General features: G+C 45.4%; 1 protein-coding gene across 2 annotated transcripts in view; it reads right to left on the bottom strand.

The window, feature by feature from the left end:
* The window catches only part of LOC146006992 (pulmonary surfactant-associated protein D-like), a 31,565-nt gene extending 14,254 nt beyond the window's left edge, over window positions 1–17,311 (bottom strand). The window contains exon 1 of one of the 2 annotated variants that reach the window (XM_083145402.1): window positions 17,263–17,311. In XM_083145402.1, the coding sequence (XP_083001528.1) occupies window positions 17,263–17,286 (24 nt within the window). In that variant the 5' untranslated portion in view covers window positions 17,287–17,311. Of the gene's footprint in view, window positions 1–5,679; window positions 5,744–17,262 lie in introns of those variants that run through there. The other variant, XM_083145403.1, reaches the window with a different exon arrangement.
* Window positions 17,312–21,178: the final 3,867 nt, after the last annotated feature.

Below are 21,178 nucleotides of genomic sequence, written 5' to 3' on the forward strand. Positions count from 1 at the left end.
GGTCAGTTCGGGGTGGCACTGAACCTTCCTAAAAATGATGTCCCTCCTCCTGAAGATCAACCAGTCCTAAGCTCAAAGCCTAGGTCTATACTATATCCCTGAGCAGTGGTGGCTATACTATATCCCTGGCAGGAGGGGGCTGCCGCTGGCTGTGATGCAGGCACCCCCCCCCCTGCTACAGCCGCCGCTGCTCCTCCCTGTCCCTACCAAATTTCGTTCCCGTCACCTCTGTACTGTACATGTGGCCAGCTTCTATGGGCTGCTTCGGCAACAGTTCATAGAAGGGGAATCATGGTCCCAGAGCCTGTATAATACAGATGACAGGCACCTGGACCAGCATGTGTGCAGTACCGACGTAGGTACTGTGCATCACAATCCCCAGGTTTTAGGGGTGTATGCTCGGCAGCCCATAGAGAGGCACCCCGGAGGCAGGGAAAACCTCCCAATGGGACTGCCTTGGTGGACTTCCAATTGGAAGTTACTGCCAGTCTCAGTGAAGCCAGTGCAGTCTCACTGACTGCATCTGGCTTCACTACAGTGGCGGATATTACCTGGGGGGGGGGGGCTGCAGCCATGCCAGCATATGTGGAACAACAAGTGCATACATGCCCAGACATTAAGGTCCTGCTGGCAACTGTAGTCCATACTATAAAGGAAAGTAAATGCATGGTGTTTTATTGTTACTTCAACAATATATGTAATGTATGATATTGAAGAGATGCTACCTACTACCAAAATGTACAAGGTCTAGCGAACAAGGGAAAGAGGTAGTCAACAAAATTAATGCAACACACATTGTTTCTAAGAAAAATTAATAAAAAAAATTCCCACAAAACCCATAAAATGGCAGAATATTTAACAAGAAAAGTAAGAAAAAGTATAGTGATAAAATTGGTGACAGGGGCCAGTAATGTATTTACTGCTATGTGACCATAACATTTACTTAGATTATCCCTGAATCTCAACCATTTCCCAGCTTGTACATCCAGAGCCTTCCTTGAATGTTGACTGGATGCTAGGAAGACACTGTGCTGCACCTAGTCCTGCTAACAAGTTTATTGTACCTCACCACTGGTGGGTTGCTTGGGCCAGTGTGTATCTATGACGTGATTGGCTGAAGTATTTAATTGGCTGAATGGCTGGCCTGTGTCGGAGTATGCTGGTTGTGGCTGTACAAAGAACCAACATATGCCACAATCTCTTATGTGACCTTCCGACTGAGGAGCTAATGATACCAGGAAAAAGCAGTGTGGGGGGGACACCAGTCCATAGGCTGGGGATGGTCCAAACCCTGCCTCACTGCTAGATTATCTGTCAGTTTTACCGTTTACCCCAACCTCTGTACTGTGCTGACTTATTTGTCATTCCCACATTCTATACTCTGTTCACTGACTGTCCCCCCACATACTGGTGGCACACACTGACCTACTGGGGGGGGGGGGGGGATTTAGCATACTTTGACTGACTGCATGATTTGGCATACTTGGACTGCACTGCACAGGTGGAATACACTGACTGACTTGGGGGATTGTTTAAGGATGGGGGCCCAAATCAGGATCGTACTTAGGGCCCTAATGAGATCTAAAAACACCTCTGACAAGGACTATCAAATATTGTCTGTAGCAGGCTAGATATTATTGATAATATTGGGCATGTCCAGGGCTTCTGTGCGGGGTGTGGGAGCGGGATCTGTTAACTCTATGTATGAATTATATAGCATGTTATTATAATTATAATTTGATATAGAGATGTGCAGACAGGGATTTCCAGAGATCCGAGCCCCCACGGACGTCATCATTCCGAGCCCGGTTCCAAGCAGCGCTCGGAGATTCCCGCCTGACTTGGGTCCGCTCGCTTGGGCAGAACGTCATCGCCCGGCGCTGGATTTCGCGAGGCTTTAAATAGCGGCTGCCATGCCCGCCATCTTCACTCCAGTCTAGTAGTGGGTTGGGAGAGGGTGTGTTGGTGCTGCTGCTGCTGGGGCGCAATATTTTTTATTCGCTGGGGCTGTCTCTCAGTGCTGCTGTACTCTGTTCTCCTCTCTGCTTAGGGTGAGATCACCCTAGCAAGGAGGACAGTCTAACTGTGTAATTGTAGTACTACTGTCTCCTCTGTGCGGTCTACCTCTGGTGTGCTGTGCTGTAATTATTTTATTAGCTGGGGCTGTCTCCCTCAGTGCTGCTGTGTACTCTGTTCTCCTCTCTGCTTAGGGTTGGATTTCCCTAGCAAGGAGGACAGTCTAACTGTGTATTGTACTTGTAGTACTACTGTCTCCTCTCTGCTGGGGCCTATCTCTGGTGCTGTGCTGTAATATTATATATTATATGAATAATTATAATTATATATATATATATATATATATATATATATATATATATATATATATATATATATATATATAGTCCACTGGTGCTGCCTGCACTGAATCTGCCAGTATTATTTAGTTACTCAGTCCACTGTTGCCACTGGCAGTGCTACTGCCTAAGTGTACCTACCTAGTACATATTAGGCTGCTATATATAATTTAACCCCTTACCGACGCAGCCTGTTTTTGCCTTCCTGACAGAGCCCTTTTTTTCAAATCTGACATGTATCACTTTATGTGGGGATAACTTTTTATTGCTTTTACTTATCCCAGTGATTTTGAGATTGTTTTCTCGTGACACATTGTACTTTAAGTTAGTGGTAAATTTTGGTCGATACAGTTTTTTTTTTTTTTGTGAAAAATACCAAAATGTCGTAAAAAAATTGAACATTTTGCAATTTGCAAAATGTTAAATTTTCTGCTTGTGAGACAAATAATCATACCACTCAAAATAGTTAATAACTAACATAGACCATATGTATACTTTATTATTACATCATTATTTCAACCTCCTTTAATTTTTTTGGACACTAGGGGGCAGCAGAGTCAAAATTTTACACATAACACAGTAAACGCTGCTTTTGGCTGTTCACGTTTGAACAGCCAATCGCAGCGATCGCCGATGGCGGGGGGCATCGCTGCCCCCCCTGGGCAATGAGGGAAGATGTCTGCTGTCAGGGACAGCCGACATCGTCCCTCTGTCACCGCGTCTATAGACGCGGTGACAGTTTAAAAACATGACGTACATTTATGCCATGTGTCGGGAAGTACATCCCGACCATGACGTAAATGTACGTCAAATGTCGGGAAGGGGTTAATTAAAAAATAATACTTGTGCTTCGTGTGACTGTAAAAAATTATTCCATGCTGCTGGTGCACTGACGTGTGCCATTGAGTAAAAAATTCCCAAGGCCAAAAACCAAGGGAAAGTAACAGGCGCTTAACAGGAAGTGTTTTTCAGGGTGTTAGCTGCTGCTCAAAAGGGGGGGTAGTCAGTCCCCACCACAAGAAAACACAAAGACCAATTGAGTGCCACTGCCAAGCAGTACCTAATATAATAAAAATAATTATTATAAATTCTGCTGGTGCACTGCATTAAGCTACTGGTGGTGTGTAACTACCTTTTGTGGTGACCACTGGCAATGCTACTGCCTACCTACCTAGTAGTTTAGTTTCTCTACATACTAGTCTGCTATATTATTATTAATACTTAATTAATTTAATTGTATATAGTCCACTGGTGCTGCCTGCACTGAATACTGTGAATAGAGGTTGCCAGTATTATTTACTCAGTTCACTGTTGCCACTGGCAGTGTTACTGCCTAAGTGTACCTACCTAGTAGTACAACTACATTTTAGGCTGCTATATATAATTTAATTAAAAAATAAAACTTGTGCTGCGTGGGACTGTAAACAAATAAGGTACTTGTGTATTAGCATGGCGCCCACGATTTCCATCTTATGGCATCTTATACAATTTAAAATTGTATACCATTGTATATGGCATACAATGAGATGAGATGAGATGAGATTTTAAATTGCATAAGCACACTAATGGGTGCTTTCAATGTTAATTGCCCCCCTATAAGATTTTTAATTTTATAAGCACCCTAATGGGTGCTTACAATGTTAAATGCACCCCCACGACACCACCACTATCAACGCCAACCCGAAGCGTGGCGAGCGCAGCGGTACGCGTCCTCCGACCTTTTACTACCCCCACTATCCATGTCGGCGTGGAGTTGATTTTATATAGTGTGGCGAGTGCAGCGAGCCACCGAGCCCTAAGCGTGGCGAGCGGCCGCGTTTTACTTTACATGTATTACGCGTCCCCTCGCTGCGCTCGCCACGCTTCGGGCTCGGTGGCTCGCTGCGCTCGCCACACTGTATGGAATCCACTCCACGCCGACATGGATAGTGGGGGTATGAAAAGGTCGGAGGACGCGTACCGCTGCCCCTCGCGGGCTCGCTGTGCTCGCCACGCTTCGGGTTGGCATTGATAGTGGGGGTGGCGTGGGGGTGCATTTAACATTGTAAGCACCCATTAGGGTGCTTATACAATTAAAAATCTCATCTCATCTCATCTCATTGTATGCCATATACAATGGTATACAATTTTAAATTGTATAAGATCGGGTCCCATCGCAGCACATCTCATCTCATTGCATACCATCTTAAGCCTTATGGTATGCAATGCGATGGGCGCCGTGATAATACACAAGTACAACAAATAATTCCATGCTGCTGGTGCACTGACGTGTGCCACTGAGTGCCAAGCAGTACCTAATTATAAAATGTATTATTATAAATTCTGCTGGTGCACATAGTAGTATTGCTGACGTATCTACCTGTCTTGTGCCTAGTACTGCCTTATCTACCTGTGTGGTGCCTAGTACTGCCGTATCTACAGCTACAGTGCCACTCTTACATGAGCCATGTGTTTGTGCCGCACTCTTGTGTGGCTTAGCATAGTTATCCAGCTACCTCGTTGCAACCTTTTGCCCTAAAAACAATATTGTGAGGTTTGAGGTGTTCAGAATAGACTGGAAATGAGTGGAAATGAGTGTTATTGAGGTTAATATAGCTTAGGAGCAAAAAAAAAAAAAAAATCTGCGATTTTAGCAGTTTTTATGCTTTTTTAACAACAAAAAAATCAGAACCCAAAAAAAATCCTAACACAAAACATTTAGGAGGTGTTTCTAACCCATTAGAACCCAAAACCTCCAGGTAATCAGAACCCAAACCCCAAAACCCGAAAAGTGGCCGGTGCACATCCCTAATTTGATATGTGTGTATGGAACCATGATATTTGTAGATAGAATATAGATTCTAACCATACACTTATAGAAATAGTAGAGACAGACAGAAATGTTACATGGACATTGACAAACGAATCAAACAGCCACTTGAGACTTACCACTGAGATAAGTAGATTTCAGGGAATGTGCAGTAGAATTATTGAAATGCTCACATTGCACATCTATATATACTAGACATGCGCTTCCTTATTTGCATAATTTTGGTGGAACCCTCATATTTGTAGATGGGATATAAATGTTTTAAAATCCATAAAAAAAGTAAATAGATGAACAAACCAACTAATAATAGCCAAAACAAATACTGTATATTAGCAGTGCTGTTAATGTGGATCACATACTGAGTTATGTATTTACCAATGGATCAAAAATGAATAAAAAATGTTTGAACTGAAATACAAACATTTAAAAAAATAAAAGAAACCATTTAGATGTCTCAATTAAATAGTATGTTCATATAACGTAGGGATTAGATAATATTTTGGCAGTCCCTTTTACCTTTTTCATTTGGCTTTTTAGTACTAGCTGGTCACTAAGGAGAACGGCAGTGTTTGATTAAAAGCTCTAGTTGAATAGTTTTCTAGTCAGAAATTGGGCACAGAATTTTTGAAGCTCAGTCCAGAGTTTATCCAAACTGGACACCTGCCTAAAACAGGTAACAATAGAGAGACTGTGGAAGTAGAAGTCGTCATTTTTTCAGAAAAATATTGTTATACAGTAAATTAGTCCTTATGCTACATAGTTCAACTTATTATTTGTTTATTAAGTTGTTTTTATAGATACTTGACTACACTCCTGGAGTGGCTGGGAGGCTACTGTATATCAACTGGCCCCCTGGAAATGTAGACAAGTCTCCTGTGTTCATCTACCTACAGATGTGGACCACCCCCACTCAGTGCTGGATTTTATGCCACTCCAAAGCACATTATTGGAACACCCCCACTCCCCCCCCCCCACCCCATTCATTACATCACTGATCCTTTCATTTTAAGGCCAGTCTAGGTAGCCTCAAGATTGTCCAGGCAGTCACAAAGTCACCCTATTACCTCCCTCTCACCACAATTTGGTGCCCATTGTATCAATCATGTCAGTTGCAAGATAAAGTATTTAAAATAAATAAGTAATCATGACAAAGGGATGAGGACACGATTCATGTTGAATTGTATCATTATATCCCTGCCCTGGCTTTACAATACCGGTAATCTAGGCAGAGCCGGCCCTAGCCTAATTGGCGCCCTAGGCAAGATTTTGGCTGGTGCCCCCTAGCACCGCCACTAGTTCCGCCTCTGACTCTGCTCCCCTTTCCCAGCACCATCAACCCTCATCATAGCAGTCATCATTTTGGTGCTCCTACCCGCAATATTTTAAATAGAAAGAGTGCACACATTCGGTGCGCAGCCCAAAGAGGGGTGTGTTCTTACTGGGAAGGGGCATGGCCACCCAATAGTACCCCCAATTCAAATTATGCCACACAGTAGTGCAACTTTATTCACATAATATCATGCGATGGTGTCCCTTATTCACATTACATCACACAGTAGTACCACTTTACCTAATGTACATTACTCCTCACATTATTCACATTATACCCTTAGAAAAAAATCCTGAGAAAATATTGTATTTTAAGCAACTCCATGTCTACACTGCAACCCAGCACAAAGCAGTGTGTGTTGGGCAGAGGAGAAGAGCTGCAGCTGCTGCTGTCACTTAAGGGGAGGGGGCCCGGGGCCCCCACTGGGCCCTTCCATCAGACTTTGGCCTGGGTAATTTGTACCCCCTACCCCTTTCTCTCGGCACCCCTGATAATACCACACAGTAATGCCCCTTACACATGACACACATTATTAATGTCCTTATAACCATAATGCCCCTTCCACATTATGCCAACCTTCATTAATGCCCTTCATACACATAATGACACACATAGTGCCCCTTACACATATGTTGCACATTATTAATGCCCTTATACACATGACACACATAATGCCCATTACACATATGTTGCACATTATTAATGCCCTTATACACAGGACATACAGTATGTCGCACATTATTAATGCATTTATACATGATACACATAATGCCCCTTACACATGATACACATAATGCCCCTTACACATATGCCAAACACTATTGCACAACCAACCCACCCGCAGACAGCACTCGCACAGCCACTAACACTGTGACCTCTGCTTGGATACAGATTTTTGCTCATACATCTTGACTCAATAAGCCATTCAGCTCCTGGCCAGTTCTGCTAACGTTGGGTGCATTTTTTTGCTGAAAATTCATCTTATTTGCATTGTTATGTGACCAGCACACACAAGGAGCTTCCTATTATTTAAATCAGGCATGTCCAACGTTGGCCCTCCAGATGTTGTGAAACTACACATCCCAGCATGCTTTGCCACAGTTTTGCTATTAGAAAATGCTAAAACTATTGCAAAGCATGTTGGGATGTGTAGTTTCACAACATCTGGAGGGCCAACGTTGGACATGCCTGATTTAAATGATATGTGGCATGAATATATTCTGTGTGTGACTGTGGCTGTACCTGCATACAGAATGCTATGTTACAGTGATTTTCATGAATACACTATTTCATATGCAGATACAGCCTCACTCACACACAGAATATAGGCATGCTGCATATCATTTTAATCAGCAGAATCTGCTGATGCATTCCAAATGCCCTAGGCAATTGCCTAGTTTGTCTATGCCTAAGGCCGGCTCTGACAGTACCGGCACATGAGCGAACCCCCCCCCCCCCCCCCCGCCCCAGCCACACACACCCCAGAAGCAGGAGGAGAGCAGCTACGATAGGGGCAATCATTATTATTGATACAGACACTACAGTATTACAGTAATTTCTTTATTTTATAATACTATACATGTTATCTTTTACCCACAGACTGCCTCGTTATTAACACTGGGCTTGAGGAGCAGAAGGACAATCCACACATTATAAGTACTGTAAAAATGTCTAGAATTTTTTTGTCTACAATACTGTATTTCTTTTCTTTTACCACTCAGACATTGTAATTATGAATGTGGAGGAGCAGCAGAGTCCTCAGCATGGTACAGTAAGTACTGTAATCTTTCGACCCATACTCTACTTTGTGTCCTACTGTACCAATGTGTTTTGTATGCATGAGCAGCAGACAGGTGACTGATGGCAGCATCCTGATATCAGAAATCCAAACAGGGAATGATAGTTACAGTATCCAGTAGTAAATGTACAGTAGTATTTTTGTGTTTCTTTTTCACAGTACCATCATACAAGTGCCCTCCCTCACCCCCAGGCTGTGAGGGTCCATCGACCATCGACATCTGGTAAGTACTCTCTGATTTCATCTATGCTTACCAGTGGGATTGTTTGACCAGAATAGGGGTGCAACTGTCATTATTATAATGTATTTATTTGTTTCTCACCACTACAGAGACAATCGACCCGATGCCCACCACTCTGCCTCAGCACACACCTCCCATGTCAAGGCCACAAATGGCCAGAACTGGGCGACAGGACAATAAATAGATATAAATTAGAGCAATGCTTAGCATACCTTTACCGTATACAGTAGTGTTTTATTTACTGTAGTGACAATACTGTACAATGTGAATGTCAATGTTTTCTAAAGCCGTGTACACAAGTGGCAATTCTTCTAGGCGATCTTGACTATATGGTAAATATCACAAGGGGCTCAGCGCAATCGCTGGGAAGAGTCCCATGTGTACAGTACTGTATTATCCCTACCACACTGTACAGTATACAGTATTTGTGTTGTACAGTAGTACTGTCCCCCCCCCCCTCCCACAGAACAGCTGTTAAAGGTCATGGCGCTTCTGCGGCCGTGGTCCACCATTTAGTGGATGTCATTTTTGATACAAATTTGCAGTTAATTTATTTTTTGATTTGTTAATGTGAATTTTAAAAACTATTTGTACTCTATTGTACTGTATCTCTTTTGTGTTTACTAACAGCATATGATATGGGATACAATCAGCAGCACAATTGACGCAAGCCTCTACTGCAGTGATTTTCAACCTTTTTACCTTGCGGCACACTAAATAAGATTTTATATTTGCAAAGGCACACCATGAGATCCCCACAGGGCAAAAAATATTGCCCCCCACAGGAAAGAAATCCAACCTATTGGCCCGCATATAAAAAACAATCACACTGGTCCCCACAGGTAACAAAAATAAAATACATTGACCCATTACATGAAAAGAAGAGACCAGTATATAACAGTTGAACTGGTGGTGGCTGTAAACTGGTTTGGGCATCTCTAGATCTGGGGGCACACTTGAGAACAGCTCAAGGCACACTAGTGTGCCACGGCACAGTGGTTGAAAAACACTGCTCTACTGGAAAGAAACACTTTTTTTGGTACTTGTTTCCTAGCACGGCCACAACGATTTAGATCGTTGTGGTCGTAAGATAAAAAATCGGATCGATCGCATCGCATGCGATTTGGTCGCATACGATGCGACCGATCCGACCGACCGATTTTTCACCCGATTTTTTTTTTTTTTCACCAGATTTGTTTCAATTGCCCCCCCAAATGTTACTAAGTGGGCTAGACCCCACGATAGACGTCAACCCGAAGCGTGGCGGTGCGCGTCCTCCGACCTTTTCATTCCCCTACTATCCACTAGGGCGTGGAGTGAGAATAGAATAGTGTGGCGAGCGCAGCGAGCCACCGAGCCCGAAGCGTGGCGAGCGCAGCGAGCCCCGCGAGGGGACGCGTCTAACTTCACAGGTATACGCGTCCCCTCGCGGGGCTCGCTGCGCTCGCCACGCTTCGGGCTCGGTGGCTCGCTGCGCTCGCCACACTATTCTATTCTCACTCCACGCCCTAGTGGATAGTAGGGGAATGAAAAGGTCGGAGGACGCGCACCGCCGCCCCTCGCGGGCTCGCTGCGCTCACCACGCTTCGGGTTGACGTCTATCGTGGGGTCATGGCGGCCACATAAAAAATGTGAAATGGGTCATATTGGGCCATTTCACCTTTTTTATCATTTTACCCTATGTGAGATGGACTTAATCAAGTCCATCTCATCTTGTGCCATTATAATGGCACAAGACCGACGCGATCCTCCCGATTTCAATGTTAAAAGATTTTTTAACATTGAAGTCTATGGAAAAATCGGGTCAATCGGTCGGTCGCATCGCGGCCGATTTTAATTGGTCGCGACCGACCGATTGACCCGATTTCTGTCATTCAAAGTGAAAAAATTGTAAAAAATCGGCCACATCGTGAGGATCGTGTCCCTTAATTAAGAGCCACGATCACTCACGATTGTGGCCGTTCTAGGAAACAAGTACCCTTTTTTTATTTACAGCAGACAATATGGGATGCAATCAGTAGGAAAAAGGCAACCAGGTACAGAAAAATAAAAGGTAACATCACACAGAGTAATATCAACTTTTGTGGGGGCGTGTGGGGTGGTGGTTTCTTTTTTTTGTTTTTGCATTTTTACTTTTATTTTGGAACACTGATGCACATGGAGAACAGACCGACCGGTGTATGTAAATGGAAGACACTGGATGCCTCTCAGTACAATGGACTCAGCCGCTACTGGAAAGAAGCATGTTTTATTGACAGCAGATGATATGGGTTACAAAACGGTATCAAGGTACAGAACAAGAAAAAAGGTGCTGGGAATGGGTTGTAAGAGTGTCTAATGCATATGTGCGCCACATTCTTGGCATTCTAGTCTGGTATACTGTAAATAGCATAATGAGATGCACGTCTACAGTATGTATTTAAATTCTTGGGAAAAAAATTCTGCTCCCAAAAAATCTATCTCCCAAAAAATACATTATAAGGGAGTCTTAAAATATTAAGAATTAAAAGTTAAGTTTTGCACTCCCGATAACAGTCCCTTTTCTCTCTTCATGTATACTAAGATAACCCTTGACTGTTGGGAACTGCACCTCCATAACTGAAAATTTTTATTTGGGGACATCCCTAGAAAAATTTCAGCTACAGTTAATTTCAATGAACACTTCACAAATGCACAATGTGGATTCTTTTTCTATACAGTAGCAGCTGTGCATTAGACATCTATCACATGTGCAATGGTGTTTTTAAACCTGACATCTGGTGGATGATAACTGGTATTGCACTCATCTGTTAACACCATTTGCCAAAAGCCAAGATGAGGGATTTATTGGGCTGCAGCCAGGGCCGGATTAAGGGGCGGGCTCATGGGGTCAGTACCCCTGAACCCCCCCTATCTAGGCACCCCTGTTGTCCACATATATTTTTCAAAAAGGTTTTGTGCATGGGAATGGGGTAATGCTGCAGTTTCACCTATCTGCCAATTGACAATGATTAATGGTGCTGAGCATCACAAACCAAGGCACTCTGACTGCACAAGTGTGCAGTGCATTACTGGGAGTTGACTAAGTCACATCGGATTTTGCACAAGAGGTCAGAAGCTGAGAGGCTTGTGCTGAGCTCTACTTGGTGGAGCTCATCATATGCTTCTCAGGCCCATGGAGGACAGCAGCAGCATCAGCATTGTCATGGGAGGGTTTTTAATCAGAGGCAGTGCTGAGCATGTCAGGGCTCCTACAGAGTAAAGTACAGAGGGAGAATATAATATTTTTCCTGTGCAGTTTGCAGCCAGTAATGACAAGTTGGAGGGGCCCCCACTGTCTAAAGTGACCCGGGCCCCCCAAAGGTTTATTCCAGCCCTGGCTGTGGCGTGACTAGATGTGATCTGTTGAGTTGACGAGCCAAATGCCATAGGCAGGCTGGATAAGCATGGCATTATCTGTACCCTGAATAAAGTAATATAATAATATAATAGTGTCATATGAACAAAATGGTACAGGTACATTTATCAAATGTAATATAATTAAATGTGGACACATATATAAAGTTTGTTGCAGCTGCTCTCTCCCCTTCGGTAATAAAAGTCTGATATAACTGACTTATAGACTTTTATTTCCATCGGAGTGCGCCGAAGAGGGGGCAGGCGCTGATGTCATGTGATGTCAGACGCCTTACCCGAGTAGGCATTGGCCTGCCTGCATTCCCTCCCTACACACCCCTGGCCCTTCCTCCCAGCAGCAAATGGCCCGGGAGTGTGTAACTGGCCAAAGCCACCCGCTACTGGGGTTTGCACATGCGCAGGCACAAACCCCGACCATCAGAGCTCTGGCCGAAATCGGATCGCATTGAGAATCCTGGATCAGCCACTTAGTGACTCTGTGGGCTTATCTCGCAAAATACTGTAGAGTCATAGCACAACCACTACCTTTACTGTCAAATATTGCTTGGCTCCCATGTATGGAAAGAAAGGGACTAGACTTTCGTAGAAAAAGTGTTCTTTTGGATCTCTCATCTGTAAACCAACCTTCTCTCTGCCAGAAATATTCCCTTTTTTCTATTTTTTTTATTTACTATAGCATTATTCTACAAACCTAATGATGACATTGATGCCTTAACTGTCGAAAATGAGAAGGTTAGAAGCCAAATATAGTGGTTTATTCAGACCTGATTTACGCAGGCCGGGCAATTAATGACTGCGCATGTGTATGGCTCGTTGTATAGCACTTCACAGGCTTGCACTGGGTGGGATTTCACTGAATTGGCAGCAGCTACCTCATCGCATGGCCCTGCAAATTAGCAGCCCAGCGATCAGGTCTGAATAACCCCCAAAGAATGTAGGAAGTCTCATGCATGAAGTATTCTATATAAGGTTAAAAAATGGAGAACTACAGTATAGTAGATGCCATCAGTACAGTAGGAGCCCATCTCATCTATCTTCCTTAGGCCATGGCTCACCGTGGCTCACCATGGCTATCCTATTGTTCTCAGATGGAATACAATATGTAGAACAATAGAGTAGGGGATTAGCAGAGTAATCCAATTACTCACTTAATCCTATTATAGGGATAGATGACAGTGGCTCCATCTGTAATTTTACTTCAACTGCCCCCTATATGCAATCACACATCTACAAGCCCATGTATTAACACAAACATACAGATGGAGCAGCTCAAGTCGGAGCTGCTCCTGGCGATAAAATTGCCAACTGCCAGCTGCCGCTATCTCCCGGAAAGGGGGCTCACGAGTCCCAATCCGACTGTGCCCTCTGCCACCCGCTGCAGCTCCCCTGGTGCCCCCAGAAGCTGCCCCGATCTCCCCCCGATCCCTGCCCTTCTCCCTGAAGCAGAGACAGGGAAAGCGTTCCCTGCCACCATGTTGACAGGGACGCGCATGCATGTGAAATGCTCGCATGTCCCTGTTAGATGGAGCACCTCTCCTCCAGTGATCGCAAGCTAAGGGAATCTGGCGATTGCCAGTGCTGGTTGAGAGGCTCTCCATTTGTACAATGAGGACAAATGCAAGACCCTTGTCACGCTTTTAGAAGAACCAGCTGCAGAGTAACGTAGGCTGGGTGCTTTAAGGTATGGGGGTTGCATCCACGACAGAATGGAGTGAAACAAGTAATATAAAATGAAATTGATTTAATAAAGGTATTGCAAGACAATGATACTGATGGCATAAAATATATATGGCTGATATGAAAATATAAAGTCAATAGTCCAATATATTATTGCAGAAGGTGATGATGCTTGGTCTTGAAAGAATATTGCAATATTGTTTGAAGAGTTGTAGGAATAATAAAGAATCGGATTTGAAGAGTGAAGGATTGATTGAAGATTGGATGATTGTATTGGATGATTGAATTGAGAATTGGATGATTGAATTGAGAATTGGATGATTGGATGGAGGATTGGATGATTGAATTGAGGATTGGATGGAGGATTGGATGATTGGATTGAGAATTGGATGATTGAATTGAGAATTGGATGATTGGATGGAGGATTGGATGATTGGATTGCGAGTTGGATGATTGGATGGACGAATGAAGATTTAAGGTAAATGGATGAAGAAATATATGAAGAAGACTTGTCTTTGCTGAGTATGGTCGTGGCTACAGACAGAGGTGGCCGTGGAAGTAACCGTCGGGAATTAAGGCAAGGTGAGACCCCTTGGAAGGGCTAACCTTGCTGGATCCTCTTTAGCGGTAGCGAGTCCTTGGTATTTGGAGCAGTAGACGACCAGCAGGGAATCTTCAGTAAGACGCTCAGGATGGTAGCGGATAGCTACAGAGCCAGGCGGGAGCAATGATGCTGAGGGATCGACATCATTGTACTGACTGCCGGACTAGCCTGGTCAGTCAGTACTTAACAGGTGGACTGTGCGGTGATTGGTCAGGCAATCTGACAGGGGAGGCGGAGCCGCACAGGAGAGGCTGAGGAAACCAACAAGATGGCGCCCGCCAGTGAGGGCGACAGATTTCAGCCGGCCTGGATGTACGCACCTGCGCAACGCCGGCATTCAGTCAGAGAGCAAACCAGGCACAAACACACATGGCGGCACGCCACTCATACCCTGCATAGAAGCGGAGCACATAGCACCAGTGTCACCACGCGATGACAATGCGCCCATATGTACCCCACCGGAGACAGGGACACAAGCAGGGGTTCTATATGTGCAGCTAGAGAGCCTAGGGCTGAGTACAGCACAGGGGTTTTGGGTAAACACTATGGTGGATGTTGCAACCCTTACATGACCCAAAACAACCACAGTGTTTGGCAGCAAGGACACTGCAGATGTCAACAAGTAATGCACCCGCCATAATCAGTGGTGCACATAGTAGGCCTTCATCACAGGAACCTGGAGACATTAGTATTTATTACAAATTATAAATGGCTTTATTTTAAATGCATTTGCAGTTGTAATTAACTGCCTGAACTAGTTCCTTTGTGCTTACTGATTTCCAAGACCAAAGTTAATGTGTTTGTGTTAAAGATACAATTATTTGTTCATGAAACTGTGTAAAGATATGTGACAATGCTTACAGTCATTAGTGCATGAATAAATGGTTAGTTACATAAATGTAAAATATTCTTCTTTCAGTGCTGCAAATAGAGCATCACAGGTTTTTGGTATGAGTCCCAAAGCTTGAGAAAATATAGCACAGGTAAATTTCCAGGACATCATACTTTGGAGCCAATTCAGACCTATTTGGTCGGTTCCAAATTTGGCCCCTTCCCCGATGTTCGGGGTCTGCTTATGCACGAATAGGCACATGTGCAAACCCTGGGAGCAAATGGTTCAGCGAGTTTCACACTTACTGATCCATTTGATCGAAGAGGGGAGGGAATGGAACAGGCAGGGGGGCGGCAGTGGAGGAACATACAGCGTCCCCATAAAAAATGCTGGGTGTTCCCCTGGGAATGCAGGCGTGTCGCTGCCTGCTCGGGGCAGGCGGCTAACGTCACATGATGTCAGCGCCCACCCCCTTTTCCCCGATCTGTGGTGGCAATAAAAGTCAGTTTACACTGACTTTCATCACCAAAGGGGAGAGAAAACAATCGATGGTGTGCGACCAGTGATTTAATTCTCTCCTATTCGGCCACGTGGGATGCTACAAATGGGATTTGCACTGCAGGGGGGGGCATTCGGTCAGGCGGCAGATGGCGTTTGCCTGATTGCTAGGCTGCGAATATAAGCAGCATAGTGAACAGGTCTGAATTAGGCCATTTGTGGCCAGCAGCGATGGCTGTTGTTAAGAATGTCTTGTTTGGTGTATATGGGGTGATAAGTTCAAGCAAATCCATAAAGTAGCCATTCTCCATCCTAAGATAATTTCTGAAGTCATCAGGGTCATTATCACATACCTACTGCAACAAAGGCATACATGACAATTAATCTCTCTCTTTCTAACAGCCATTGCACTGAATGTATTGTGGTACAAGTCCAGCGGCCGTGCGGGATAATGGAGAACTGGAGGGGCAGTTATTTGAAGGGCAAAACCATGCCTTGTAAATGACTGACCGTTTAAGAAAACTTTAGAGTTTGGGCCAGCATCCCGCACAGCCACTCGACTTGTACCGCAATTTAGCCAGCCCATTTTTTGGTTGTGTAGAACCTTTGCCTAAATAATTTCTTCCTATTTATGAAAATGTAAAATAGTGTCGACAGCAACTGCAAACACCGTAAATCTTGCTTTTTGCAAGTAGTATATTTTAATAAAAATATATATAAAATAACATACAGGAGCCTACTAAATAAATACACAAAAATTTCATTTGTTTGGCTTATGGTTGTCACAAAAAGATAGCAATCTATTGTAATCCTGACTTAATAAAAATCACAACTTTGAGCCATGTTCCCAAATGGAAATATCGTGTAATGGGCCAGATGCACTAAGCTTCAAAAGTGATAAAATGGAGAGTGATGAACAGCCAGCCAATCAGCTCCTACTGCCATATCACAGATTGTGTTTGAAAAATGTCAGGCAAGAGCTGATTGGTTGGTTGTTTTTCACTCTCCATTTTATCACTTTTGAAGCTTAGTGCATCTGGCCCATGTGTCTGGTAAAAACAGATTGTACGCCCTTTAGGCCGATGTGATGAGAAATCTGCTGATATTTCCCAAATAACCCACTGTGTGGAGCCAGATATCAGGACCTTCCTCTAGCTGACAAATCACTGAATCAATCAATAGAATTGACAGTATGTACCTAGCTTATAATGAAACAACATTGGCATACAAAAGTAGGTATTCTCATATTTCCTGCACATTATGCATATAAAATAAGTAATCGTGCAAATAAACAACAAGGTGTGTGCTACTGTTGGACTGTTAGGCTAATGTATTCTAATTTATAATAAAACCTTATACTGTTGAGACTAATAATACAATACCACTTAGAGAGAGACTAATGTATACCCTGTTTATTTGTTCTAGAATATTATAAATAAGATATACAATTATACTTATAGCCTTAGATTTAACCATTGCAGTGGTTCTCAAACCATCTGTTGTGGCACCCTGTGGTGCTTCAGGACACTTACAGAGGTGCCTTGGATTGGTGGTCCAGGACCAAATCAAATTATTCATGTTCAATATAATAGACAAATCCAGTATTGGCAGCTGCCAATCAAAAACTATTTGGTCAAACAGAAGCAACTGTTGTCCTTCACTACATAATTGAATCTAAGGATGACATATAAACTTAATCAACTTCATTTAATATTATTCTTACATTTTCCAATAAGAAACATGTCATATACGTGCAGTAATTCTCTAGTTTGCAGTGGTTCCAAAAAGTTTGGGAAACACTGAACTACTTTATTACTCTTAATTGAACATAGAGTAGTACTGCCATCTACAGTCTGACACTGATATTGGATAGAAAATAAGGTCTATGAGAATTTAGAAGCAAAATAAAGAATGCTTACTGTCATTGTAAGTTTGCAAAGATTTGGTAGATGAAGAGACATTATGCTCCAAACCAGGGCTTAAAGTGGTACTGGAGAGGTGGTGGAACTCAATTCCCTGCACGCCCCCACCCCCAGTAGGCAGAGCCTGAGACAGTGGCAGGATTTTTGGTACCCCATGCAACCCTATCATCCATACTTTATAAAGGGACAGGGACACTTCAGCGACAGGGTCTGCCACATGACTGTGGCTGAAATGATTGGTTTGTTTGGCCCCCCACAAAAAAAAAAGAAGCAAATAATTTCTCCCTGTACAAACCAGCTCTACAGAGGCAAGATGTTGTCCTTATCCTCTGATTCCTCACCCCTTGTAGTACATACATCCTCATCCTCACAGATTATCAATTCGGGTGTGGTATAATACTCCAACAGTCTGGATTTCGACAGTCATTAGCCCAACATCGGAATCCTGACTTAGCGGACTCAAACAGCGGGGGAGTGCAACAAAGCCCCTTGCGGGCTGACTGCGCTTACCATGCTGCGGGCACAGTGGCTCGCTGCGCTTGCCACCTATGTTATTCTCCCTCTATGGGGGTTGTGTACCCCCAAGAGGGAAAATAACATGCTGCCCATGTGTCAGACTTTTAGCAGTCGGGATTCCGACATTTGGGTAATAACTGTCAGAATCCCGACTGCCGATCAATCCTCCGGCACCCACAATCACAGGTCCTTCTGTAGTCTCTGGGGACAATATCTGGTCTTCATTGAAGAAATTATCATTAATTTTGATGAACATCATCTTCTCCACATTTTGGGGAAGCAACCTCCTATGCTGCTTGCTGACCAGGTTCACCGCTGCCAGTACAGGTACGGACTGTCTGAAATGTCTTCTTGGATGCTGTCACCAATGTAATCCTCCACCAATTTTTCAGTGGGGACAGCATCATATGCAGTGACAGTAGACATGTCAGCAATCGTTGGCAGGTCCTTCAGTCTAGACCAGATGTCCAAACTCGCTCCTGCCTGCCCTGCATTACCCCCAGTGGGTTGGGTAGGAAATTTGAGCTGTTTCTTTGCAGCCACAGGTGTGGGAGAAAATGAAGGAGGAGCTGTGGCCAAGTCATGGTCCGTTTCAGATGGCAATCTCCTGACCAGCAGGTCTTTGCACCACTGTAGACATGTGTCCGCCAGAAACAAAGACACAATATATGCTTTAAACCGAGGATCGAGCACGGTGATCAGATTGTATTCAACTGACTTTAATAGACTGACCATCCTTGTATCCACAAGAGCTATATGCTTTCAGGTATTGCAACACTTTAGCTTCTACTTCACTTTCTCCAGAAGCTTCTGCAACAGGCTGATCTGGGGGCACCTCCAGCAACTCTATATGGGAAAAATTCTTCCAAGTAATAATTATAAAACATATAGCTGGTTCAATCTAACTAACACTTCAAAACAACATAGTGTCCTGTGCAAGATAAACTCCTCTCAATGGCCCTTATTCTGGTTGGTGCGGTAATGTCCGCGTGCGTTCGGCCCGCCGATGTTTTGTGTCTGCGCATGTGCAGAGGCGTCTCTGAGATGGAGGAGGTGTATTCATGAGAAATACACGTGCGGTCCGTTCGGACAGCTTCTTACCGCGTTCGGACGAAGTTGGCGATCCGTATGGAAGGCGGGCTTTCGGACGCACGGTCCTGGCCGCATATTCGGATCCGGTCGCACCGATCAGAATAAGGGCCATTATACTGATCAGGGGAATTACCTGACTCAAGCTGGCAGTGTTGGAACGGACTTCACGTGTGGCAAGTTCAAATGGCTGGAGAGTCTTGCACAACACGGAAATCAGTCTCCACTGCACTTGAGTCAGGAGCATCTTCGCTCCTTTGCCTATGTCATTGGTGGCTGTGGAGTCTTGAATGGCCTTTTGCTGCTCTTCCATCCTCTGCAGAATATAGAGGGTGGAGTTCCAGCGCATCACAACCTCTTGTTTGAGGTGATGGCAGGGCAGGTTCAGGAGTTCTTGTTGCTGCTCCAGCCTTTGGCAGGCAGTGGCAGAAAGGCAAAAGTGTGCTACAATTTTGTGGGCCACTGCAAGCATCTCCTTCATGCTCCTGTCACTTTTGAGGGAATGCTGCATCACCAAATTTATTTTATTGGGTGGGCAAAACATGGCACATGTTGGAAATTGCCCATATGTAATGCCCACACACAGGGCCGATGCAAGGCACCAGAGCTCCCCAGGCGAGTCGGGTGGGGGCGCCCCAGTGCCGGGGGGGGTGGGGGCGGGGGGTACCTGTTGCGCCGTCTGGGGAGCGGGCAGGGGGGTCCATGCTGGCGTCTGACAGGAGCCTGCAGTGGTGTCCTTGCCGCGCATGTACCTGCAGCGCTGTGTATAAAGCTGGCGGCGGCGGGGGGTCCCTGCAGTGAATAAGAAATAACTAGCGCTATGCGGCGGCGCGGGAAGCGCTTTTGTTTTGAAAACACTGGCCACACGTTGATTGGCTGAATCTCAGCCAATCAGGGTGCGGCCAGTGTTTTCAAACCCGGCAGCGCTTCCCACGCCGCCGCATAGCCCGGCGGATAGCGCTAGTTATTTCTTATTCACTGCGGGGCCCCCCCACCTCTGCCAGCTTTATACACAGCACCACAGGTACCCGCGCGGCAAGGACACCACTGCAGGCTCCTGTCAGAAGCCGGCATGGACCCCCCTGCCCACTCCCCAGACGGTGTAGCAGGGACCCCCTTTGCACAGGGGCGAGGGGCGAACTGCCGCCCTCCAGTGGCCGGCGCCCTAGGCATATGCCTTGACCTGCCTAGTGGTGGCGACGGCCCTGCCCGCACAATGTTACTGGTGTTATCCAATACCACAAATCCCCAGGTGAGTCTAAATGGGGTAAGCTACTGCACAATACAGATGGGGCACTTCCCATCCTGGCTGGCGAATCGCCAGAACGTCTCCGCTGGCCAGCAGCCTCGCAAGCGAATATACTGAGACGCGCGTCTCAGTCTCCGTCGCCAGCGCGACAGAAACCCTGTCCGTCTCCGCCTCAGGAAGACGGACAGGGTTAGGGGGGGTTAGGGGGGGGTGCGGGCAGGCGGCGGGGACCCCGGGTTACCGCCGGCAAGCCGGCGTGGACCCGGGGGAACAGATGGAAGCGCCGTCGGAAGGGGACGCGCGCGCCTCTCGTGCGCGCGCGTCCCCTTCTCGCCATCGCCATGGCGCTGGCGGGGGATGGCGGCTGGCGACGTCAGCGCCATCCCCTGCCAAGATGGGACCTGCCCCATCTGTAGTTTCCCTAAGTTTCTCTAGGAGGTTGTTGGCATTGTGCATCTTACTGAATCCTGCGATACACAGCGCAGCCTGCCTTGGAAGGAGCTGGCGTTTCGGAGATGCTGCTGCTGTTGCTGCGGATAGCGATGCATCTACCCAGTGGGCTGTCATATAGTCCTTTGTTTGCCCTGTACCACTTGTCCACATGTCTGTGGTTGCTGCTGCTGTCTAGCCTGGCTAGGCCGGTGGATGATGGTAGGGTGGCCAATCCCGGGATCAGCGGGACCCCGGGATTTGGCCCTAAAAACACCGGGATTTGAATCCCGGGATTGGAGCTTCCAATCCCGGGATTCGGAGATTGGCCTGCACATGCACAAATCTAATGTCGGGCAGCGCTGAGACCAGATCAGATGCTGCCCGCCTTCTCCCAAACCCCGGCACGCTGTTATGCGGCTGCGTGCAGCATG

This window comes from Crinia signifera, chromosome 6 (assembly GCF_055691185.1).
Source record: "Crinia signifera chromosome 6, ASM5569118v1, whole genome shotgun sequence".
NCBI classification, from domain to species: domain Eukaryota; kingdom Metazoa; phylum Chordata; class Amphibia; order Anura; family Myobatrachidae; genus Crinia; species Crinia signifera.